The sequence below is a fragment of the Lithobates pipiens genome, unplaced genomic scaffold (genome assembly GCF_037356315.1).
Source record: "Lithobates pipiens isolate NorthernLeopardFrog02 unplaced genomic scaffold, aLitPip1_a1.2 Scaffold_23, whole genome shotgun sequence".
Lineage (NCBI taxonomy): Eukaryota > Metazoa > Chordata > Amphibia > Anura > Ranidae > Lithobates > Lithobates pipiens.
The window spans coordinates 290,209,101-290,236,095 of record NW_027507785.1 but is presented as its reverse complement, the minus strand read 5'-3'; the positions used below and the strand labels follow the sequence as shown (position 1 = coordinate 290,236,095).

Here is a 26,995-nt window from a genome sequence, read left to right as displayed (position 1 = left end):
AGTACACATTCTGTATACAGAACAATTCCATGTAGCCATATTGCATTGCATTTATAGAAAATTACAGCGGCTGCAGATTGAAAAGGAAAGGTAATTTTTAATAACATTCAATTACAGTATGACTTGTATCGCAATAGTACACGCTATATTATATATATTATTTTTTCTTTCTGTGCTATTTTTTTCCCCATGAAAGTGGACTTACCCTTTAAGTATATGGCATATTGCTACCCTTTTAAGGTATGGGGGAGGACTTAATGCCAAACTCAACCTTTTTTGTAGTGCCCACCTCCACCCTACCTCCTTCTCTCCCAAAAGCCTCTTTTGCTTCTTTTAAATTGAATTCAGTACATACTGACTTAAAATCCTGAAGTCCTTTGGCTAGTCTGCTGTTGCTACAGGTTCTTTATCTTCTTCAGTGGCAATGATGGATTTTCCTCCTGGACAGTATGATGCTCATGTAATGCACTGCACTGTCCAGGAGTACTGTGAGCCCAGGCTGGATGTGTATAGGTCTGACACTCAAAGTATAGCCCTCCCTAAGCAGCAGGCCTAGGAGGTTAGCAACGCTGACAGCACTCCTCCTCAGGCCTAAGCCTGGGGGAAAAGACCCTCTCCTCAGAGTTGACCATTTTTTTTTTACCTTTTGCCTGCATGCATCATGAGCTATATAAATCCTAGTAGTTGGCCAGAAAATGAAACAAAAACGTAAATCCCAACCCTATTGCCTCTCTCCTATCTAATACAAGAAACACTCCCTCATAGGGGGCAGGAATAGGCAATCAAGCTGGAATTTAGAAAAAAACAAAGAGAATCAGCAACATCAATCAATTAAGCACTAGCTAAATACAGCCACGAAGTACAGAATTTTTCAAATTTCATGTACAGTGACCTGAAAAAGTATTCACCCCCCTTGGCATTTTTCGTGTTTTGTTGCCTCACAACCTGGAATTAACATGGATTGTTTGAGGATTTGTATCATTTAATTTACAGAACATGCTCACAACTTTGAAGATTTTTTTTTTTTTATTATTGTGAAGCAAACAACAAACGGCAAAATAATAGAAAAAGTCAATGTGCAGAACTATTCACCCCCTAAAGTCAATACTTTGTAGAGCCACCTTTTGTGGCTATCACAGCTCCAGCTCGCTTTGGGTAAGTCTGTATGAGCTTGCCACATCTTACCACTGGAATTTTTGCCCATTCCTCCTTTTTTTTAAGGTTAACTTTTTTTTTATTGTTTAGTTAAAACACAACAAACAACAATTTCACAGGTGTACAGTCAGAGCGAACATCGCTTCAGTCATAATGCAGTACAATTGTCAGGTATTCAGGTATAAACCACAGAGTAACGTACATACAAAGTGTGTCGTCAATTAGCACAATCTATTCCATTCAGGGTTCAGTTACAAATAGCCCACATATTATAATGTCCCCATTTTATTCTTTATCTCAAAGAGTGAGTGGTTTGGTGCTATCTGAATTTACCCAGGAGTTCCATATTTTAGAGAATTTTTTTGGGCATCCTCTAGCTTCAAACGTTAATTTGTATAGTGGTAAGCTTGGTTAACAATGGTGAGCGAGAACTCTATTGTGGGTAAGGATTGGGATTTCCAGTGCATGGTTATCATTTTTTGGTGTAAAACATCACTATACGTATAAAGGATTGTATGTTTTTGGATAAATCTTCATCGTCAATGTATCCCAGCAGACATCTAAGAGGATTGCAAATGTTAGGTATCTTAGCTACAGAGCTGATAAAGGCCATGACTTTTGACCAGAACTTCCTTATCGAGACACATTCCCATAGTAGGTGAAAGAGTGTACCATTATCTATTCCACATTCAGAGCATAAGTGAGAAGGCAATCTCTGCAATCTATATAATAAGCACGGTGTGAAATAGGATCTATATAGTAATTTGGTCTGGATCACCTTGTCACTTGAGGAAATGACAGAGGATACCTGCAGGGGAAGAATCTCCCTCCAGACATCCTCCGTCAACTCAGGTATGTCGGAACGCCATCTATGCTCAGTGGTGGTAAGCCTGCTAGTTGTGGAGTGGAGTAAAGTCTTGTAGTCTGTAGAAACAAGTTTAGTGTGAGAAGGGTCGGTCAGTAGGCGCTGAAGTAGGGAAGATCTCAACTCTATATTTCAAAGGCTGAATTGGGCAGTAGCAGTGTGTCATTGTGAGTGAGATTGTTTTCCCCCCCATTTTTTTGAACCAGAAACCTCCGTCAGTTCTTTGTAAAAATTCTGGTAGACATGGATTTCCCCATAGCGGGGCGTTGCGTGAGTATATGGTATGGGCAGTGGTCAGTAGTAACTTAGAAATTCTAAAGATCCGTAAAGTCATGACTAGGACATTCAACCCTTCTCTCCCCCTAAGCAACATACGCTGTATGAGGTTCTGGAGAGATTCGTATGAGGTGAGGATGGCTGCCTCCAAGGCACTGGCTGCATTGTTGGCCTCAGGGTGAAACCAGCAATGGGCATGTGCCAATTGCGAGGTGATATAGTAAGTGTGGAGACAGGGAAGCGCCAGGCGCCCCTCCAGAATGTGTAGCTATAAAGTGTGTTTAGCAATCCTCACCACACCTCCCCTCCAGATAAAGGTAGTGATTGTGGAATCTAATGCCGCGTACACACGACCGGACTTTTGAACGGACTAAGTCCGGCGGTCTTCCCGACGGACTTTCGGCGGAGTGCCGACGGACTTTCCAAATGAACGGACTTGGCTACACACAATCACACCAAAGTCCGATGGATTCGAACGTGATGACGTACGACCGGACTAGAATAAGGAAGTTCGTAGCCAATAGCTGCCCTAGCATTGGTTTTTGTCTGTCGGACTAGCATACACACGAGCGGCTTTCTCGATAGGAACTGGGTCCGGCGGAGTTCCGGCGAAAAAATTTGAAACATGTTCTATTTCTAAAGTCCATCAGATTTTTGGACAGCAAAGGTCCGATGGAGTCCACACATGATCGAATTGTCTGACGGATTTGTTCCGTCGGACCTTTGCTGTCCAATAGTCCGGTCGTGTGTACACGGCATATCTCTTTAAATTTAGCTTTGGTAATATATATTGGTGAATTACTCAGGATGTATAGGAAGCATGGGAGATAGATCATTTTGAAAATATTTATACTTCCTAACAGTGTTAGGGGGAGATTGTTCCATGTTTTCAAGGTGTTCCTTAATCTACTGATAAGGGGGTCTAAATTAAACTTGGCATATGAGGAGGTATTGTATCCCCTAGATAGCGAAAAGTGTGTACTATTTGTAGGGGACATGCCAGGGGTAACACTATAGGTGTCCCCTGGTCAATCTGAAACAAGAGAGATTTGTCCCATTTGACCTGGAACCCCCAAAAAGTGGCCAAATCGCCGGATAATATCCAGCAGGGCATGGAGTGACGCCCAGGGGTCCTCCAAGTATATCAGTAAGCATTTCATCTGCATATAGGGATACCTTTTCCTCCAGACCCCCAATCGTCAGTCCCCTAACTTCCCCACTGGACCCTATCAGTGCTGCAAGGGGTTCTATCGCCAGCGCAAATAGCAGCGGCGACAGAGGACACCCCTGTCTGGTGCCTCTCTTTTTGTCAAGAAGAGGTCCGATGTGGATGCGATCACTCTAAGTCTAGCGGTGGATTTTTAGTGCCAATTACGAACTTAGCCAGGACTTCTAAAAGATAAGGCCATTAGACGGAGTCAAAGGCCTTGTGAGCTTTTAGGGCCAGTACAGCTCGGGAGCCAGTCGTGTCATGAACCGCTTATATGTTAGTAAAGGGTCTGCGCAAATTAATGGAGGTCGATCGTCCAGGCATAAATGCAGTTTGATCTGCATCGATAATAGTTGTAATTATGGTATTCAATTGTCGGGCTAGTACTTTGGCCAGACTTTTTACATATGAATTAATGAGTGAGATCGGTCGATATGATTCACAAAGAAGGTGGTCCTCATAGGGTTTGGGAATTAATACAATCAGTGCCTTGGGGCGCAACTGTCCTGTTTTAAGGGCACAATTGTACATTTGCAGCAGATGCGGGATCAAAAGGTCCCTAAACTGCATGTACCACTCTATGGGGAACCCATCCAATCCTGGTTGTATAGCCTCCCCTATTTCTTCCCATTGTCAATGGAGCATCAAGCCCGGAGGCCTGATGGTCCATTCATTTCGGGAGTGAGATGTCAGAAAGATAGTCGTCTAGTTCCACTATTGTGTAATGAGTTCTAGTAGCATAAAGTGTAGAATAAAATGTGACAAACGCTTCGATAATTTCTTCGTTTTGCTCAACCAGTATGCCTGCCGAGTTTATAATTTTTGGGATATTGCCTGGCTGATAATTTGGCCTGGCCAAATAGGCCAGTAGGTCACTGTTTTTATCCCCAAATTCAAATAGTCGTTGGTTCTGGTATAGCTTTTTTTTTTGTGTGCGTTCTAAAAGTACCAAGTTCCCTGGCCTTATGTTAACATGTTGCGTGTGTTTCAGGGGTGGGAGATGCGGAATAAGCAGTTTCCGCATCTCTGAGTCCTCCTTTTGCATTCATCAATCTGGACTGCAACGCCTTACGGGTCTGTCCGATAGCTGCAGCAAACGAGCCACACATGGTGGCCTTAAAGGCATCCCAGACCGCAGGAATGGAGACACGCTGTTTGTTAACTACCCAAAATGATTTCATGTCAGCCATACTCTGGTCTACCACAGCCTGGTCTGCCAACCACAATGGGCTCAGTCTCCACACCCGATATAAAGAGGGTGTGCCCAGGACGAGAATCATCATCAAAGGTGAACGGTCGGACATCTTTCTGGGAAGATATCTGACTCCGGCCACCATGTTAAGCATATCTGATTAAACAAGAGATAGATCTATACATGACTATCCCGCACATTCGCACGTCTTCATCTCCAGGCCTTCACTAGGTCAACTTGGGTTAGGAAGGAACCCTGGGGTGTGGGGGTAGCCTAGAACATCTAAACCTATCCATAGGGTTGTCTAGGACTGTGTTATAGTCGCCGGCTATTATTAAGAGGCCCTCAGCAATTTCCAGTATCGTGGCCATCACTATTCCAAAGAATTTTTTGATAAAAGGCGGAGGGACATATATGCTAGTCAATGTGTAAGGTTTACCTAGGAGTTCCAGCATGAGAATCACAAACCAGCCGTTAGGGTCAAGTTTAATGTGTTTAATAGTGATTGGTGCTGATTTGACTATAAGGAAGGAAGTCCCTCGGGCGTATGTGGCATATGTAGAGCGAAGGGTGTAAGCTATTTTAGTTCTTTTAACCCTGGGGCCCTGTAGAAGGGTTTCCTGGATAAGGATCAGATACGGTTTGGGCCGTGTCAAATATTCAAACATTATAGAGCGTTTTCACTTTAGAGTTAAGCCCCCTAACATTCCACGAGATCAGGTGTAGGCTGGCCATGTGTAAGTGACAGTCATATACATGAGCACCCACCTCTCACAATGCCTCAAATTCAACCAAACCTTGGAGCTTTGTGCATCCTGAGAGGCGGGGGGCAAACCCGAACATATACATGTGAGAAGACATTGTCCTTATAGTAAATAATACCTGAGTACCCCGATGTCCTACCAGGCCTGTGAACCTGCAAACAAATGGTATAGGATAAAAGTCATATAGGAACAATAACAAAAAAGTAAATCCCTGAACCTCCCGAACCACCCTAACCCTCCTGGCTCCCACACACAAACACATGAGAGCTTTATTCCCTGAACTAAAACTGTGAAGCAGGGGGACCTTAAAGCAGTCTGTCGAACCCTGAAAAATGAAGGGAGGACCGTGGCTGTAAGCTGCCGTCCATGTCCGCATATTGAACTGGATAATTGGTAGCCCGACTACAGCAGGAGACTTTCCAAAGTGGTAGAGGGTGTCCATAAACTAGACCAACATAGCGATGGCGTGGACGGTCATCCATGAAAAATGTTGGTAGTACGATCCTCAGCTAAATGTTATCAAGTATCCCTACCTTCCTATGGGTAGGGAGGTGTTAGAATGGTCTTATAGGATTCCATGTACTGGCTTTTAGTCTCCCCTATTAACAGCAACTGGCAGGGGAGCCAGTATATCAAAAAAGAATAGGTTTAAAAAATGTTATGATAGTCAGGGAGGAGGGGATCTCCAGTGCTGTTTCCTGTGCTCCGAAAGACCCAGTGTATCTGCCCAGTGAGCTGCCTCTTTAGGATCAGTGAAAAAGTAGGCCTTGCCCTGATGGATGACTCGTAAACGCACTGGGTACAGCAGTTGAAGATCACGTAGTCGCTGTTTAATCGCTAAAATGGTGGCCTGCTGCTTTTGAGTGGTGACTGAGAAGTCCAGGAAGATAGTAATGCCATTGAAGAGCAGTCAACCTTTCTCTCTAGCTGCCCTGAGAATAACCTCTCTGTCCCTGAAGTGCAACAATTTAATGAGCATCCAGGGTGCAGGGAGCGCAATGGAACTCTGTGCGCTCTCTCAATGGCAAACAATGCTGAAAAGGTATTGGCGCCAAATGTGGATGTCAGCCAGCGCTCCATGAACACTTCGAGGCGGTCCTCCATGTCCGTTAGCTTGTCATATGTATTATCCTGGGCCTGACGCAGCTCCTTGACAGAGCCCTGTAAGGGATGTGTTTCATCCTCTAAATCCCCTATGTGCTGTTCAGCGTTTTGCACTCTGTGCCTTAAATTTTGTACATCATGCTTTAAAAAGGGATAGATCAGTTTTTATGGCGTCCATCTGTGTGGTAAGAGAAGCATGACTGTGCTGTATAGCCTCCATGATTTGTGTTAGGGAGGGCTCTACAGGGCCTGTGCCTGTATTAGCAGCATGGGGCGATGCTGGATCAGTGTCCTCTGGGGGGAGAATAGGAGGGGTCTTCAGGGCTGCAGGCAGGAGTATTTTGTAACTCACCCTTCCCATGAGGCTGCTGTGTTGGCAAGGAGGAGGATGGCCAGCTGAACTTCTGTGTATGGTGCGGGCCAGCGCCATTTTGCTGCTTGTGACATGGCGACACTGGCGGTGTGAATCCCGGGGCATCCTCCATGGCTGGGCCGTACTTGACCCTTTCCCAGTGTGCTCAGGGGTTCCGGGGGTCTGGTGAGAGAGGAGAGACCCTCGGATGGCTGTCGGGCTAGGAGGATTGTTGCAGGATCTCGGTGGCACGAACGGAGCCCAGGCACCTACTGTCCTCACATCCCGGTCATTGGCTACGCCCATTCCTCCTTGCAAAACTGCTCCAACTCCTTCAAGTTGGATGGTTTGCACTTGTGAACAGTAATTATTAAGTCTGATCACAGATTTTTCTATTGGATTGAGGTCTGGGCTTTGACTAGGCCATTCCAACACATTTAGATGTTTCCCCTTAAACCACTCAAGTGTTGCTTTAGCAGTGTGTTTGGGGTCATCGTCCTGCTGGAAGGTGAACCTTTGCCCTAGCCTCAAATCACACAAAGAGTGGGTACAGGTTTTTCTCAAGAATATCCCTATATTTAGCACCATCCATCTTTCCCTCAATGCTGACCAGTTTCCAAGTCCCAACTGCTGAAAAACATCCCGCAGCATGATGCTGTCACCACCATGTTTCACTGTGTTCACTGTGGGGATGATGTCCTTTGGGTGATGTGTTGGGTTTGCACCAGACATAGAGCTTTCTTTGATGGCCAAAAAGTAAAATTTTAGTATCATCAGACCAGAGCACCTTCCTCCATACATTTTGGGAGTCTCCCCCTTTTCGCAAACTCAAAATGTGCCATTTTGTTTTTTGCTGAAAGTAATGGCTTTCTTCTGGCTACTCTGCTATAAAGCCCAGCTATATGGAGCGTATGGCTTATTGTCGTCCTATGTGCAAATACTCCAGTCTCTGCTGTGGAACTATGCAGCTCCTCTAGGGTTACCTTAGGTCTCTGTGCTATAAAGCATAGCATGCATAGCATAGCATAATCGGAGAGGAGGGCCTCTGCCTGGTCCATGAGTTTTGGTGAGCAGCCATCTCTTGGCAGGTTTACTTTTGTGCCATGTACTTTCAATTTGGTTATGATAGATTTGATAGTGCTCCTAGCGATCATTAAAGAATTGGATATTTTTCTATAACCTAATCCTGACTTGTACTTCTCAACAACATTTTCCCTTACTTGTTTGGAGAGTTCCTTGATCTTCATGGCAGTGTTTGGTTAGTGGTGCCTCTTGCTTAGGTGTTGCAGCCTCTGGGGCCTTTCAAAAAGGTGTGTATATGTAATGACAGATCACGTGACACTTAAATTGCACACAGGTGGACATTGTTTCACTAATTATGTGACTTCTGAAGGTAATTGGTTGCACCAGTTTTTTATTTCTGAAAAATAGTTTTATGTATATGTTTTTCTAATTTTACCAACTTGGACTATTGTGTTCTGATTCATCACATAAAATACAGATTAAAAAACATTGAACTAAAGGCTGTCATGTAACAAAATAGGTAAAAAGCCAAGTGGGGTCAATAGTTTTGCAAGGCACTGTACATACACACTGTACATGGCTTAAGACTAGCCCTGCAGGAGCAGCTGTAGATCAAAGAACCCCCTAACATACCTGAAGATGAAAATGTTCTGTATTTTACAGTCAAATATTTTAGATAACAAGGTAATATTTTTTAATTTAGGGGGTCAAGACATGTTGAGTGCATTACCGAAAGCAAAATGCAGTAATTTGTGCGTTATCATGCGTAGTAGAATGACAGTCCATTCAATCTGCACTGTAAAGTAACTTTTACTTCATGGCATTTTGACTAACAAGCAACTCTAATGCCCTGTACATACGGTCGGACTTTCCGACGGAAAATGTGCAATCGGATCTCAAAATCCAATCGTGTGTGGGCTCCATCGGACTTTGAGAGCAGGTTCTAAAATTTTCCGCCAACAAAATCTGACAACAAAATCTGATCGTTTAAATTCTGATCATGTGTAGACAATTCCGACGAACAGGGCCGCTGATAGGGGGGGGGGCCACCAGCCCTCCTGTACTGGGCCCTGCCCTGTAGGGGGGCCCAGAGGCAGAGGGGGGACTCCCACATTATAGGGACTATACTAATCCTGAGCTAGGGTCCCATGTAGTGTGCGTGGGAGGAAGCAGAAAGCAAATTATTTAAACACTTTTGGGAGTAATCTGCAGCCGTATGTCCAGACTATTACATACAGTACATTACACAAGTCCCAGTCTCTTCTATATCAATACGCCGGCCGGGACTTGTGTAATGTAATTGTCTGGACATACGGCTGCAGATTACTCCCGAAAGTGTTTAAATACTTTGCTTTCTGCTTCCGGCTGTCCAACTTCGTGCCCAGGTGGAAGGAGCAGAGGTTTTAGAGGAGCTCAGCTTCTGGCCGGTCCCCACGCTCCCAGATCCAGAGGATCCAAGCCCCCCACCCCAGGAGAAGCACTGCATGAGGACCCCAGATAAAAGAAGCCAGCAGGACCAGGTACTTGTGAAGTCGGGGGATGTTAGGTGGAGGTAGAGACTGGGCCCGGGCTCTGAGCATAAAGTTGGCCATACTGCATACTGCTCTCCCACATATCTAAAATATTGTGGGTATTCACTGTGCCCAGAGTGAAAGTCTTTTCCCTGCTGTACTTTCTATTGCGTTAATATACAGTATATGTATATTAAACCCTGCATTTCTCCATTGTACACAGTCCACGGGTTAGAGGGAGGGGTGCTCAGGTTCAGGCTTATGTGGGGGGCCCCCGCCAGGTAGACTGTACGGGGCCCCATGATTTTTAACAGCGGCCCTACCGACGAACAAAATGCCACGTATGCTCAGAATAAATTAAGAGACAAAAGCTATTGGCTACTGCCCTCTTTATAGTCTTGTCGTACGTGTTCTACGTCACCTCGTTCTGAACGTTTAGATTTTCCGACAACTTTATACGACCGTGTGTATTCAAGACAAGTTTGGGGCAAAATCCGTCAGAAAAAAATCTGACGGATTTTGTAGTCGGAATGTCCGACCGTGTGTATGGGGCATAACACAAATGTCTCTGTAGCCACCTTGCTGTAGTTAAAATGGTCATAGGGGCTAAACATTTTTTTACCTTAATACATTGATTGCATTAAGTTAAAAAATATTAAGATATCAGTATCACCCCCCCCCCCCGAATTTTACTTACATGAGCCCTCATTCCATCCAGCTCTGTGCCCATCTGCAGCGGCTCTCTCCCCTCACTTTCTGGTCTCTCTGAGGCTGTCAATCAAAGCTGGTGAGACCTGGGAGACCTGGGAAATGTGTGTGGGCCTCTCAGGCTTGATAGGGAGAGGGTATGTAGACCCCCTCCCTGTGTAGTGCATCCATAGCTGCTGCTAGCGTGCTGACAGGGGCTGGAGCCTGTCCTGGTTTCTGCAAAAGTTCAAGAAAGGAAGGGTGACCCCTGGAAGTTGAACATCTATGATATCTTGCTCCAATGAATGGCCACGCCCACAAAACGTTTCACTTTGGAGTCCAGGCTTAGGTTGCCACTCCATTCTGTGCAGAAGGATATCATAGATGTGTGACTTCCAGGGGTCACCCTTTCTTCCTTCCTTGAATCAAAGCCAGTGACAAGGGAGCAGGGGAAGGGGGCCAATTCTCACTGTCTGTGTCAATAGAGGTCTTGGGAGGGAGCCCACACAAGTGCTCCATAAAAAAAATTATGTGCATCTATCAAGAGAAACTTTCCCTCAAAAACTGTGCAGCATTATAAATGAGACTACCCAAAAAACAATTCACTTTAAAACTTTTATAGTTGGTGCATGCTAAAACACACACACACACACACACACACAATCTACAATAAACAAAAGTCCCAACAGTTTTTCTTAATAGTTGGTGGAAAAGACAGAAATCCAGTGTGGAGTGATAATAAAGCCAGGAAGTGTAATCCTTCTTCAACGCACCATGTGTCAATAAAAGACTAGCATATGCTTTCCCCCTCCACATCATAAGAGGTCTACTATGTGCCTGATTTATATCCAAAAACTCCATGGCTCCCGTAAGCTCTGCACTTTTAATCGATCATCTGGTGTTCACCCTTGGGCTTGGAACTCTACTTCCTCCTCCAGCACAAAAAGACAGAAAAACTTCTAGCACTTGCTCTCCTTTTTAATAAAAGTTATTAAACCAACATATATTATATACTCACATAAAAAAAGGTAGCATACAGCTTTAAAAGTAAAGAAAGTAGCCAGTAATCCTCAGCCTTCAGTGGCTCTGTAGAGGCTCTCCAGACACATCTAAGCAGTGTGATGACATCTCCACCTAGTGCATTACGCCCTGGGCAAGGCTTCATCAGAGGCTCCCTTTCCCCTCTCGTTTCTCCTCCTTTGCTCTATTCTTTTATCTCATTCTCCCTTTAATTATGTTGTTGACTGCTGTACAACCAAGCAATGTGGGTGAAGCACCCTGGTAAGGGTGGGGGCTTAACGTGGATCCAAGTGATTACATACATACCATACCATGACCCCCTTCACAATGTCTTGCTTTTGAGTTATTTTGGCATACTGGTATATTGTTCTGATGGAACAGTGTTGAAATACCCTCTGGCTAGCTTTGTACAAGGATCTCTATTGTTTTGGGTGGCTTTATATACATTTCCAATAAAAAATATTGAAAGAGAAATAAAGCGCATTTACAATCACTTTAAATTTAGTTCTACTGGGTGGTAATCTGCCCAGACTAATTTGTAGTATCTCACTTGGCTTTCCCTTAAGTTGCAGCACACGCCATGAAATATAAACATATAATCATATACATGCAATTTCTTTCTATTACATCTATAATAAATACTGAAACAAAAAAATATAATTATGTATAGTGTTTGCTTTAATAGTTATATCCTATAAATCACTCTTCTTTATCCATGCCCAAATCTTCAAACTACTCTTCATTTTCCTTCATCCTGTGTCACACGTCATCAAGGTTGCACTATCACTTTAATTCCAGGACCTCCTCTGTTATTAAAGTGGAAGTAAACCCATTAATGCCAGAAATGTAACTTTCAGATTGGTTGTGCTCTCAACCAAACTGTTAAACCATCCAATGGCTGCTGTCATAACTGATCACATGTGCAACAACATGGCAGTTGAAGATTAAACAGAGGTCAAGATGGCAGCTTCCTTGGCTGAAAATGATAGGAGGGTTTACTTCCACTTTAAGAGAGCACTAAGTTGCTAGCAGAGTCCCAAACTGCCCTGCCTGGTCGAGTAATGTACAACAACCAAGCTGGAGAGCCAGGGGAAGAAGTCCTGCTGGAAGAGGAATGAGTCCCTAAGAGGATCCTGGTACTCCCTTGAAGAGGATGCAACAAGATACCAACTGCCTGGTTGTGAAGCTCTGAAGAAAGTGCTGTCAGTGTTTGCTTATTATTTTTACAATACACCATGGTTTATTTTCTTGTTATGCACTGTGACAGCAGGAGTGTGAGGGTTAGTCTGTAAAATATGTTGCTGGAGATATCTGAAGCCCTAATTCTCTCTCCCCATGAGCCCGGAGTAAAAAAAAAGAATCTGGAAAAGACAAAAAATGACTGGCACTCAATGTTATTTCATCCACTAAAGCCATGGATACACCTTGGGATAATGTAAGCACACCCCAAGTGCTGGGGTTTTTCTTTCCTGCCAGGGGGTCACTAAATATATTTTAGAACTTTTTCATCAAGTCAATAATACCAGCAATTTATTTATTTTTTGTTGAATTATCCTGACAAGGTTATTCAGCCAAAAATAGTTGAATTACACATAATGATATATTTGTATATTACATAAAATAGAGTAACATCACACAAATGATATTCTTCTGTTTTCTGTGTCCTATTTTTTCTGTGATAACTTCTTCAGATATACATGGACACCATTTACAGATCGTAGAACAAGCTGAGGAACTTTCTTTGGCACTTTCTCTGGGTCTGGGCTCAGTTCAAATCTCTGTAATGTTAATGCGAGGGCGACTTTCATCTCATTCATGGCAAAGTTCTGTCCGATGCAGTTTCTGGAGAATACAGGGCAACAGTTATTTAATGGAGAACAAATCATTTAATAGAGAACACCTATATGTAGTGATGGCCATTTTGTCATATTAGGCAATATTCTCATGAATGCAGTCTGGTGCCGCGTACACACGACCGGACTTTCCGGCAGACTAGGTCCGACGTTCTTCCCGACGGACTTTCCCAAACTAACGGACTTGGCCACACACTATGTCCTTTCGTTTTGAACGTGATGACGTAAGACGGGACTAAGAAAGGAAGTTCAATAGCCAGTAGCCAATAGCTTCCCTTGCGTCGTATATGGTCTGTCGGACCAGCATACAGACGAACGGTTTTCCCGATAGGCATTGAGTCCATCGGACAGATTTGAAACGTTCTATTTCTATGTCCGTCTGTTTTTTTCAATGAAAAACGATCAATTTAGCCCACACACGATCATTGGATCATTGCCGGAAAGTCCCGGTCGTGTATACGCGGCATGAGAGTACCCCTAGATAATAGTTATCACCAATTGACATCAACAGTTTCAGGCAACAAAAGAAGCTGCATGCACACAGTGCAGACAAATGATTGAATTTCAGTTAGGGTTCATTTACACTAGCGGCTGAGGGCAAAGGGGGTGGTAAAACCTTGTGATTAGGCTGCATTTTTACCGCTGCTTGACCACTCCTTTTTTAACTTGTAAGGTAGTGGCCAGGGGTGTATGCATGCTGCGGTGCTTTGCTTTGCAACCACAGCAAGAATTAATTAGTTATTTAGGGGGTTACAGTATGCAATGAGGAGATGATCCAACACCTTCTCACTGAATATCAGTGCTCTCTGAAGAGCAATCTGAATGCAGAACGCTCTTCAGTGGGCAATGCAAGTGTAAATGAGGTTCTAAAGAGACGATGTTACCTTGCCCATGCAGGGCAAAGTGGAAGTTTTTGAAAAAGTCCCAACACCCAAGTAGCTTATACTTACTTTGCCTTTTCTCCCTCTCTTACCTCTATCACTGCAAGCAAACCATGATGTCACACCCTCAGCCATGTCACAGTGCTTGAGCCCTACAACTGGCTGCTAGGCCTCGATTACTATCACTGGAGAACAGATTACATGCTCTCCAATACCCAGAGGGAGACTGCAACATTGTCAGACAAAAAATTAAGGGGCAAACTGAGTCCTGGATAGCCAGAGGAATAAAATACTCATAGTTAGCTTCTCCACCACTTCCACTACATCTTTTATTTTATATACTGTATTTACTTCAGAATGCTCTCTGCTTATCAATGAAAGGCAAAGAAAAATACCTGTACTTCTATGTATGGAGGAGCATGTGACCTGCTCCTCTTCCTCCCAAGTGACAGCACTGGTACTTGGTTATTGACTGCTCATGGACTCTGCATTGTCACATGGGGGCATGGTGAGGATCCTCACTTTTTGGTCCCTTTCACATAGAGCGGACTCTGTTTTGATCAGCAGGGGAGCTGTCATCTGATCAGAGCAGGCAGGTGACAGCTCCGTGTTTGCTCAGTTTACGCAGTGCAGACATGGATAGAGCAAGCTCTGCTTTATGGGCAACCTGAAATAAGGCCCCATTTATGCAAAGTGTCTGATGAGGTCCACCTGCCAGTTTTTCAAGTAGACCTGATTGGACGGTCCATTCACTCCTATGGACCAGCAGGTGTAAACGGACTCGTGACCATTTACACCTTCCTACCTCCAATCCAATCTGGTCTGCTAACAAAATGGAAGGGGATCAGTGCCTTTTTTCTAGGCAGGTCCGATCAGAGGACAGTTGGGTGTAAACAGACAGCAGAGTCCTAAGTGTAAGCTGCAAGTCAGGGCCAGTGCTACCACTAGGCAAACAAGGCATCCGCCTAGGGCGCACTGCTGCCTAGGGTGCCCATCCGCTGTTGTTCCTACTCTCTTCTCTGCAGCAAGCAACTAAGTCTCAGCATCAGCAGGCAGCCGCCGTTTCATTCGCACATAGTGTCAGAGGTACAGCGGCGGTGGAGGTCTGTGTCCTGAATGAATGCAAGCAAACATTCATTGATGGGCACTGGTCAGGCTGCCATTGATGGGCGCTGGTGAAGCTGCCATTGATGGGTGCTGGTAGGCTACATTTGATGGGTGCTTCATTAAAAAGTTGGGTTATAAATGGGCATGGTAAAGCGGGCGGAGCCAGGGGGGGCAGCAAAATGAGATTTTGCCTAGGGTGTCAAAAATCCTTGCACCAGTCCTGCTACAAGTTGTGACTTGGAGCTTATGCAGGGCTTCCTCTCTTTGCTAGCAGCAGGAGAAAAGATCAGTGGGGAAGCAAAAAAAAAAAGGAAATATGGATGAGAAGGGTAGTAGTTAGGTTAACCTGTTCCAAAGCAAAGATTAACCTTAAATGAGAAGCAATGATAAATTAAATCTAAAATAGACAAAACGATGTGGTATTCCAAGAGCATATTGTGTGTATAATCTCATTGTTAACCAATGTGCATTAATCTACTAGGAGAAGGAGAAATATGCATTATTAAATTATTAGAACACGTGCTTGAGCAAGTCATTTTCACCACAATACTGCCTACGGTAGGGAAATTCGGATTTCCAATATGTCACTGCATTTTGCATTGGTTGGCACCAATAGATAAATATTTATTGATCTCATTCATTCCTAATAATATTGTAAATAATATTAACAGTTGTTTTAGCTTATAATAATTTTCACAATAGATATGCACAGCTTTCACTCAAGATTCCCAGATCTTTCTAATTGAATTCAGTTGGGAAAATGTATAAATCCTCTCGGAAAGTTGTTTGAATCTTGTGTTAATAAATGTATTAATAGATGCTTAATTGTGGGTGAAACTTGTAAATTAGATATCAGTAATATGCCGATAAACTCATTGCTTCTTAAAGGGTCACTTACCCTAAAACAGATGTTGATATATATAAAAAGACATGAAAAACTTGATCAACATTTATATAAAATTTCCCATGCTGTAAAATTAAGACAAATACCTAGATCCAGCTGAGAAAGGAACAAAGGCGTACGAACTTCGGCCAGAGGAATTCTCTGGTGAAAATCTCAAGGGATCAAAAACCTGAAAGCAGAATTACAATGTGTGTATCAATTTACATTTATTTCCATAAAACCTAAAATACTAATGGAACAAAAAAAACAAAGTTTATAGCACTAGTTGGGAAAGCTTTAAGAGGCCTATGCAGTATCACAGTTTTTATTGCTGTCCTGAGGGGGAAGGAGGGTTACCTTATTTAGTTATTTGTCCTGGTCACCATTGTCACCAAAACAGAAAATGATGGGAAATCAAAAATGTTACAGAACAAGGTGAGAGCACATTTTCCATGTTCATGTGACAGCTGTTTAAAAGGGGATTTCCTCTCGCTCTGTTTTGTGTACATGACAGAAGGTGCAGGGAATGCTCTCCAATAGGACACAAACAACAAGAAAAAAACGAAGAAAACTATATGCAAAACTAAAATAAATAGTTTCGGGTATACAGTACATACACTTAAAATGCTGTTGTAATGTTTGCCTGTAAAGTTCCTTTTTTTTTTTTGGTTGGGTCGTCTCAACGCAAGCTGCATTCATCTAATTTTAAAGTTATATAATTTTTAATTTTTTTTAATAACAAACATGTTATACTTACCTACTCTGTGCAGTAGTTTTGCACAGAGCAGCCCTGATCCCCCTGCCAGTGCTCCAGGCTCCTCCCCCTTCCAATTACCCCTCCCCAGAAAGCTGCTTGCCAAGGAGGGGACTTGTGCATCCATTGACACAGACAGTGGGGCTATGCCCCAGCCCCTGCTCCCTCGGTATAGGATTTGATTAAAAGCAGCAGGAGACAATGACTCCCTCTGCTATCCACCTGCTTTGTGAGGAGGGAGTGAGCCTCTGCTTTCATGGACAGTGCTGGATCAAGATTGGGCTCAGATAATTATAAGGGGGGTGGGGGGTGAGAGGGGGATTCTGTGGCATGAATGTTTTTTACCTTAATGTTGAGGGTGCACTATGGGAGTACACCAAGGAAATTTCTGTAATCACTGTGTTTCAAACATGCTCCCAATACGTATTACACTGACTTATCCCCTTTGGCCAATCACCTTTGGATCTGCAAAAGGAAGACACACGCCAATACAGGGTAGAGAGCGCTGCTCACCCCCAAAGTATAAGGAAGAATTCGAAGATGCTCCCCCCAAAGTGGGATTTTTAGGCAGCAGAATTATGGGTCAAGTCATAATTTAGTAAATAGTTCAAAATGTATTGTTAAAAAATATAAACATAGTAGTTAAAAAAATGAGCTCCAGCTGCCCCCACTGCCTCAAATGGGTCTTGCAGAGGTCCTGGCAGCTATAGCTATCTGCCATGCATCTATTATGTCCCTGACCACAAAGGTGGATGCTGTTCAGCTTGATGTGAGACTTATTAGGCTGGACATGGATAAAATACAGTCCCGGCTATCCTCTGCTGAGCAGTGCCTGGGCCATGTGGAGGACACTGTGGAGAGCGATAATACAGATCTCCACATTTTGCACACTAAAATCAGGGCATTGGAATACAAGGCCTAGGATGCTGAGAACCACAATAGGAGGAATAATCACTGCATTGTGGGCCTGGCGGAGGGGGTAGAGGGTCCGCACCCGACTGAATTTGTGGAGACGCTGCTGTGCACCCTCCTGCTGTCAGCCCAGTTCTCACCCTTTTATGCAGTGGAAAAGGCTCACCATATCCCACCTAAGCCAGACGCGCACGGGACACCACCCCGTACTTTTACACTCAAATTTCTGAATTGTAGGGACAGAGACGAGGTGCTTAGAGCAGCCAGGATGCAGGGAGAACTGGCATACCAGAACAGCAAGATCCAAATTTTTCCAGATTACTCTGTAGAAACGCAGAAATTAAGATGCTCATTTGATCAAGTTAAAGCAGCTATGAGGGTCAAGGGTATCAGATACAGTGTTCTCTTCCCTGCATGTCTGCGGGTCCAAGATGGTGAAACAACAAGGTTCTTTACCTCCCCCAGAGATGCATCTGCATGGCTGGAATCTCTGCCCCCACACCGCTGAAGGATCATGTCCTGCCTGTCCTGGGCTCTATTCCTGCTGTGAGTTACACTGCTCCTCCTTTGACTGAGCCCCCCTACCCCCTTGATTTTTCGGGTAGAGGGGCCATTGCAATGCCAGACAATGTATAATTTTTATTAATAACAAAAAATGATCAGATAAAATCTAGAAATGTATTTCTTGCTTGCTTTTCTTTTTGATTGTCTCCTAGGTTCTCCTAGTGCACTTGTAGTAGGAAAGTGTATTTTCCTTTAGTAAACAAGCCCCATTGTCACTGTAACCACCAAATTACTTACAAAACTGGTATTGAGCATTGAAAGAAGAAGCCACACATTGTTGATTAGCAAACTTTTTAATCTGTGCACATTCACATGTGCGTTTAGAATTTTTTTTTAAAATATATATATATTTTTTTAAATATATATATTTTTTTATAACAATATATATATATATTTTTTTTTTTTTTTTTTTAAACAGGCATGTTTTAAAACATAACATACACACAACTCTGGAACTTACAAAGTTCACCATCTATGAAATGAAGGCAATATCAGACATTATAGTGTCAAAAATGTCTTGATGTTGCCATAAATCAGATGGGGTGATGTCACCCCTGTAAAAGCCAAATTTTGAAGATGCACACACAATTGGGATTCCAAATGGGTAATGTCAACATTTGCTATCGCCCATCATGGGTGATCAATGGACGTGTTTTGTGGGTGCAATCCCTTCTTCTCACCTGCTAGTGTTATGAGGAAGGGGTGGCACCCACAAAATGCGTACATTCAGATCCCCTGATGGCAGATAGCACACGTTGACACACCGTGTGCTTCTTCAAAATCTGGCTTTTAAAATGTAAAAAAAAAAAGAATTTGTTTGTTTAATCCAACAAATGGGAAAATGGATGGGATTTGAAAGCAATTTATATTCTCTCCAACGCATCTATCATGTTCTTCATTTGTTGTTCCATAACATTCAGTTTATTTCTAATAATGTTGATTTCCTCATTCCACATTATTGCAAATATGCAGGCATACATAATTACCTGAAGCTGGGGTGTCAGAAACTCACCTGTTTGGGTGACAATCACGCCCACTTCCTCCACCTCTCCTTCCTCCAGATCCTCATGGGTGCTTAGGCTGATCTCCCCTTCGTGGTGATGTGGGGGTCCCTGGTGTCCTCTGAGTCTTTTCTCTGATATTTGAGTCCAGAAATAGAAATATGAAACATTGCTTTGAAGTGGTGTACAATTGTATGTTTGGGAAGAGATCCAAGTTGAAGACATGATTAAAATTCCCTTTTAACCAAACTGCAATACTTACCTTTTTTGGCCAAGTTTCACAGATGGAGACACCCCAAGTATCCCCTGGAGCCCCTGTGTGGGTTACCCTAAAAAATGTTCTCTGGTGTCCCACACTAGTGCTCCTGAGTCCAGATGTGTAAACAGCTGCTGAGTGTCCTCTCCTTACATTCCACTGAATGAAGTTTGCTATTCATTCTAGTTTCAAAGACATCTAGACAACAATGTTCTAAACTTCTTTTAATAAGACAAATTAGCAAGACAAAATATTTGTTTAACCCCTGTATCAAGTAAATACACTGTATATATTTTCAAACAATGTTTCCTACGAATGATTACTGTGTCCACGAACATGAAAATATCCATTTAAAACTGCACAACAGTAAAGAAAAGCACATGAAGCAGCATGCAAGTTAATAATCAGAATAGGAACACACGACAAGTACCATATTTATCGGCGTATAAGACGCACCCCAAGTTTAGGAGGGAATTTTAAGGAAAAAAACTTTTAGGAGGGAAGTTTAAGGGAAAAAACAACTTACATTTAAATGCACATCAGTGTCCATCTGCAGCCTTGTCAGTGTCATCTGCAGCCTTGTCATCCAGCCTTGTCCACCATTGCAGCCTTGTCATGCAGCCTTATGCAGCCTTGTCCACCATTGCAGCCTTATGAAGCCTTGTCCACCATTGCAGCCGTATGCAGTCCATTATATTTACCCCTTTTTTATTTTTTAAAAATGCCGCCGCCGAGATACAGAGCCAGATGTGTATCTCGGCAGCGCGTGGTAGTTCTCGGCGGCCTCCGGCTCTTCCCTGCAGCTTTCGGCTGCCTTCGGCCGTTCTCGCCAGCTTTCGGCCGCCAAGTACGGCCGAAGGTGGCCGGAAGCCACCAATAAGAGCCGAAGGCGGCCGAAAGCTGCCAAGAACATCCGAAAGCCACTGATAATGGCGGAAAGCCGCCTTGAAGAGCCGAAGGCAGCTGAAAGGCTCAGAACTGTGGGGGATCGGCATATAACACGCACCCCCGATTTTTCTCCTTGCTTTTAAGGGGAAAAAAGTGCATGTTATACGCCGATAAATACGGTACTTACTTTTTTGAAGCACTTTCTTTATTCTTCTGTACTGATCCTGCTCCCTCAGTTTTAGGTCGGACCAGCGTTTCCTTAATTGGTCTTTGGAGCGTCTTACCTCAACATTCTGATGCAGAGTCTTCACAACTTTTGACATGATTTTGGCCTTGCGCAAATCCAGATGGGTGTACGATCCATGCTTCCCATCATAATCGTTCCTCCGCAAGATTTCCACCATCTCCAGCATTTCTTCAAAGGCCATATTGGAGGCCTTAAATCTCCTCTTCCGGGATCGTGACGTTTCGGGCTCCAGGCTTTCCTCGTTACTGGAATAATTTACCTGCTGTGTCTCCACCATGTTGCTCCTACTGCGCACCGTAGTGAGAAGAGGCGGGGAATATTCATAAAAAAGGATGTCAGGGATGGGTGACGCAGGCGGAGTTTCACGCATGCGCAGTGTATATAAAACCAACACGCATGTGCAGTACGTGCACGGAGGAAAGAAGAACTGAAGTTGCGAGCATCCGAAACAAAGGTAATTTTTTAACAATTTTCGAACATCAGTGGCCTATACTGCTTAAAGATTGAGGCCTATGTTGGGATAAGATTATGAGAGTTTAGGCTAACATTAGTATTTTTGTCTTGTGTATTGTCTTACAGAAAATATGAATAATAAGTTTAAGGACCCTGAATTTATGTCCCAATTTATTGACAAGTACAGGGAGATAGGGAATCTGTGGGAGGTGAAACACAGGTTTTATTACAACAAACAAGTAAGGAAGGCAACGCTGGAGCAACTTCTGGCATTTGTGCCGACTTGGATCCCAGAAGCAACCATGAAGTTTTTGGAAATTAAATTGGGATCTTGAGGAACATGCACAGAAAGGAGCACAATAAAATCCAGGCTTCCCTCTGATCAGGAGCATCAGCAGATGATGTATATGTACCCAAGCTGTGGTACTTCCAAAAACTGCGTTTTCTTGATGACCAGACTGAAGCCAGAGAATCTCTTTCGACCCTTCCCTCCACCCTTCCCTCCACCCTTTCCTCCACCCCAGCAGAGGCTGACGAGGAACAACCTGGGCCTTCCATCCAGAAAGAAGGGGATGCGCCCAGCTGGAGCCAGGTATATTATTTTTCTACATATTTAATTTATTTATTTCTAATATTAATGATGTTAACTAGATGTTATAATTGATTAGCTATTGATGATTTTATCCCAAAAATTATGTATACATATCAATTGACAGTAGTGGCCAAAAATGTTTGTCACCAGCTTGAAAAAATGCTGGGGTCAGAATGATACTCTTTTATATGTATTAATATTGAATTTGCAAGTCATGAGCTGAAAATTGTGTGTGATGAACCAAAAACTAAAACTATGTCCCTTTTTTATACACAGGATGAGGTCAGCCAGGAGGAAGGTGTGGAAAGTGGCAGGCAGGAGAAGGCCGGGCCCAGTGTCAGCCAGGAGGTGGCTGGGCCCAGTAGGAGCCACACCCAATCACAAGTGCCTCCCCTCTGCCTTCAAACAAAAAGACCCAGGAATGGGGCGGTGATAGAGGAGGCATCACTGCGCCTCATTAGGGAATCTATGAATGTCCTCAGGAGCCCCCCTCTACCCTGAAGAGGCCTATGGCTGCTATATAGCCACCAGATTGCTAGAATTGGAGAAGGGCCAACGCCTCCTCTGTGAGAGAATTGTTTTTGATGCTTTTCAGAAGGGGCTGAGTGGCCAGCTAACTGAGACCAGCCAGATAACTGAGCAAGCCCCTCCTTCTCCTCTTCCTCCTCCTCCTCCTGCCACAAGTCCACCACCAGAGCCACAGCCTCCACAGAAGGCTGCAGGGCAGCGGGGAGGGAAGGCTTCAGCCAAGAGAAGAAAGTGATGACCTGGGTTTAGTCTGGTCTGACAGAAGACGCAGGCTGGTGTAGTACCACAGCCTGGGGACATATATGTCATCTGCTGCTGGTCTTGATTTGTGGGATTCCTGGACCAGATTGTGCTCCCTATGATATGGACTCCTCAAGATCCCAATTTTCTTCTCCACAGACTTGATGTGTGCCCTGGGGCCAAAAGGCTTCACAAATTCCAAAAGTTTTTCCAGCGCTGCCTTCATCTTTATTTTGTTGACCAGAATAAATGGATATTTTATTTTCTGAAAATACTTGCCTATTTGTTTTTATTCAAATACATTTCTAAAAGACAATGTCAAATTAACAAGGGACACCAACCTCCTTGAGGGTCCAAAAATATATATATAATGTTATTGTGGTAACTTGACACACAAAAAAATAACTATGGAGATCACTAGAAAATAATTTTTAAATAATCCTAAAAAAAGATCTTGATGAAATCAAAAATAATACAAGATGACTTTAAAAAAAAATTGTAAATATTATTATGGAGATCAGGATTTTTAAAAATACAATATTATTTGTGAGATCAGGAGAAATAATCCAGAAATCTGGTTGTGAAAACAACTGTGTTCTTCTAGCATTATAAAGAAGGCAATAATGCGCTGCATTAAGTGATCACAGAATTTGCAGCGTGAGGAATGTGCTAGCTCCAATACGAACACTAGTTTTACACTAGTTTAGTGCTTCTGTCTCATACTTGCTTCAGAGCATGCGTCGTTTTTGGTCCGTCGAAACAGCATACAGACGAACGGTTTTCTCAATAGGAACTGGTTCTGGCCGAAAGATTATTTCTAGGTCTGTCAGAATTTTAGAAATAAAAAGTCCGATGAAGCCCACACACGAGCGGAATGTCCGACAGAATCGTTCCATCTGACCTTTTCTGCCGGAAAGTCTGTTCGTGTGTACACGGCATAAGTATTTGTCACTTTGCAGAGTAGAGTAGAGATTGGTCAGGGATTTAATGCAGTTGGCCAGCTTGAACATATATTGCAATATATGCAAACAATGAATTCCTCTTTTTATGCAAAAGTTTGCTAGAAACACTGTACACGAGGATGTATATCAAAATATTCAGAGAAAAAAGAGATGATAAGAGGGAACATAAACTGGACTTGAAAAGTTTGAAACCGTTGATCAACGCACCACATTGTAAAGAGATGTATTTACTAAATAGGGTACACAGCCAGTCTGCGATATACTGAAAAGTCTTCATGTATCTTTATGTAGGTAATCAGCCTTTAGTAAGAGCACACCAAGGCTGTACAATGTAAAAGTTGGTGTATTTCATAAATTGAAGACATGACTTGTTCTAATATGATTTTGCACAAAGCTTTTGCTAAATTACTGTAGATGTCACTGGTTGAAATAAATAATAGAACAATTAATTACATGTCATTATGCACATCACTGTTTCAAAAACACGAACCTTACCTCGGGATCATCCCAGAGACTGGGGCATCGGTTCATGATATATATATTCATAAAAACAAGAGCGTCTGCCAGATAAAAAAATAAAAAAACATGATAAAATTGCCTGTAAATCTTAGATAAGTACCGTATGTGTATGTGTTTCCAAGATTTTATGGGCCATGTTCACACAAAATACAATGTAGCTTATATTTAAAGTGACCCTGTCACAACAGGATCAAAGGTGAAATAACCCAAAACTATGGTTAGCTTTCAGATGACCCATGTGTTAAAAGTCTGCTGTGTTGCTCATCCTTGGCTGTTGCGGGTATTCCACACTTCCAGGTGTAAATACGTGTACCCTTGTAGCCTGCAGTGGTTGCGCCTGCCATTTCATATGTCCTGTAGTTATGGGAGGAACAGGTACTCACGCCCATGAGCGTCAAATAACTGCATTGGCTGGATATAGGCAACGTAGCAAGGTTTCAACACACAGGCCTCTGAAAAGGTAAGTATATACAGCTATACAGCATCTTCTTTTACAGGCTGTGGTTTCTTTATAAATAATTAGCAGCAGTCACAAATATGTATTACTATGTTAGCAGAAGTAAAAAAATTGAAGCTGGTAATGAAAAAATACAAAAAAATCTCTGGCAAAATTGTTTTCGGGGCTGAACTTGAAAGTACTAGAGCATACCACATGTGATAGTTAATATGAAATGAAAACTAAGGCTACTTTCATACTGAGACGGGCCGGGGCTGGCGGTAAAGCGACGCAAATTCACCGTCGTTTTAGCGGTGCTATTTGGCCGATAACCGGGTGGTTTTAACCCCTACTAGCGGCCAAAAAAGGGTTAAAACTGTCCTGCAATTGCACCGCTCCAGTGTGAAAGCCCTCGGGCTTTCACAATGGAGACACAGGAGAGGTGCTTTACAGGCAATTTTCAGGTGCTATTTTTAGTGCTGTAGCACCTGTAAAGCGCCTCAGTGTGAAAGTAGCCTAAGTGGCGCTTTGCAGGTGTTTTCAACCCTTTTTTGACCACTAGCAGGGGTTAAAAACACCCCGCTAGTGGCCGAATAGCGCCGCTAAAGCGATGTCCGCCCCAGTGTGAAAGTAGCCTAAAGTGGAAATTAGTTTACAAAGTGGTGCATTTCTCTTTTGAATAGCCTATGCACATTCAGCAGGCATTGTCTGGACACCTTTAGGAAATAGTCATTGTAGCATGCTGTCACCATACTAGGAGCAGTAAGACCTCTTTCAAACTGAGGCGCTTTTCAGGTGCTTCCACGCTAAAAAAAGGACCTGAAAAGCTCACGAAAAACTTTCAATTAAAATAAATGAATGCTTTCACACTGGGGTAGTGTGCTGTCAGGGTGGTAAAAAAACGCCCCTCTCCATCAAAATGAATGGAAAGCTCTTCAAAAGCACATGAAAAGCTCTTCAAAAACTATCAGTGTTTTACTGGCAGTTTAGAAGCGCCTCAGTGTAAAAGGGGCCTTAGTTCCAATGATTTGACGGACACAGTATCAACAAACACTAGCACAATTTGGTGTGTTCACTGGCATGATGACACTATAACTTTGTGACAGCCACATTTTTGGAATGCGCCATGGGTAAAAAGCTTCCACATGTGCTGAGACCCTAATTTTGTGTTCAGAGAAATATGGCAAATTGTAATGGTATACTGCGAGTGCAATTTCAGAAAAGCACTCATTCAAAAATAAAATAGGTTTAAAAGGCACAAAAATGTACAATCTAAAATGTAAAGCTTTTGTGATGACTGACCTTTAGGCAGACTCCGTCCATCAGAGAAGGTGACGGGTGAGGTAAGTTGACGGCCCACACCTGGCACAGGTGGATACAGGCGCATGCTCTCCTTAATGCACATAGTGGTATATGGCATCTTACCCAGATCTTCCCTGATCACACACAAAAGTAAAATATATTAAAGTGATTTTTTTTTAACAGCACAACCGTCATACTTACTTGCTTTGTGGTCCTCCTCCTGTGCTTTCAGTTCCTCCTCTTCTCAGTGGAACCCCATAATAAGCCGCTTTCTATGGGGGTTCCACCTGTGGACTTGCTTCTGAGTTGCACTCTCTCTCTGTGTCCATAGACACAGATAGCGTGGCTCAGCCCTATTACCTTCTCCTTTGTCAGAGGACTTAACTCAGCAAAGCCTGTAAGACCAGGAAGTGAGAGGAGAGTGCCACCGCAGACAGGCACAGTACTGGATCTAGTGAGGGCTCATGGAGGGTACAGTATAAAGGGGGTGAGGGGGCGATACTGTTACCTAAACTTTTTTTTTTACCTTGGTGCAGGCATGGGAAAAACCAGACAAAAAATTATGTGTTTTCAAATATGTCACTGACTGGGCTTGCAAATTTCAGAATACTAAGGTTTTGGGTTCTCGGAACTTATCTTTGCAATCATATATGGATCTACTGCCATTTAGACTGCATTCACGCATGATCATGGGCTGAATCGCTGCAATTCTGACACGCTATTTCACATGGCTGCAAAACGTGGGATGCGTTAGAGATGCCATTACTTCTAATGGAAACTCAATCGTCCCACATTTTGAAGCCATTTGAAATCGCAGGGCGGAATAGCGGCGATTCAGCCCACGATCATGCGTGAATGCAGCCTTACTGTCAGTAAGTGTCTCTGCTGCCTAAAGTGGTTCTAAAGGCTCACCTTTTTTTACCTTAATGCATTCTCCTCATTAAGGTAAAATACCTTCAGTATGCAGCTCCCCACATACCTGAGCCCAATCTCAATTCACCAATGTGCACGAGAGCAGAGGCTCTTTCTCTTTCCCAGCAATGGGAAAAAAACCATTGTAGAAGCAGCATTTTTTAAGCCCAGTGTGCATGGACCCTAAAACTGATGTAAATGTTGTGCATGGTCAGTTGTAAGTCTCCCATCACAAAGGCACATTTTCAAGTCTCATTCTCTCTGCTGCTTTCCCTGTAGTGAATGAACAGAGAATCCAACAGCAAAGTAGCTCTGGAAAGTTCTTTTTAGCACAGAGATATTAGAAAACCGGAAGGCAATGGGTATTTTAATCTTCCAGCATACACACAGCACTGCTTTTTAAAGGCCATCTATGGTCACAGCATACACTTTAATTTTACAACTTCAGCATAGTAATAACAATAGAAACAATAATTATTTTTGGCAATCCAATATACGCGTACTTAAAAATCTCTTTAGTGTAGTGCATGCTACTTGTCTACTGTC

The 26,995-nt window shown here is 43.1% G+C and overlaps 1 protein-coding gene across 1 annotated transcript in view; it reads right to left on the bottom strand.

Moving 5' to 3' along the window:
• Positions 1-12,679: 12,679 nt before the first annotated feature.
• The window catches only part of LOC143926512 (cytochrome P450 4B1-like), a 43,310-nt gene continuing 28,994 nt past the window's right edge, over positions 12,680-26,995 (bottom strand). The window contains exons 9-12 of the mRNA XM_077450304.1: positions 25,538-25,671; positions 23,776-23,840; positions 15,991-16,073; positions 12,680-13,001 (exon numbers count right to left, since the gene is read on the bottom strand). Coding sequence (XP_077306430.1) covers positions 12,824-13,001; positions 15,991-16,073; positions 23,776-23,840; positions 25,538-25,671 — 460 coding nt within the window. The 3' untranslated portion in view covers positions 12,680-12,823. The remainder of the gene's footprint in view (positions 13,002-15,990; positions 16,074-23,775; positions 23,841-25,537; positions 25,672-26,995) is intronic.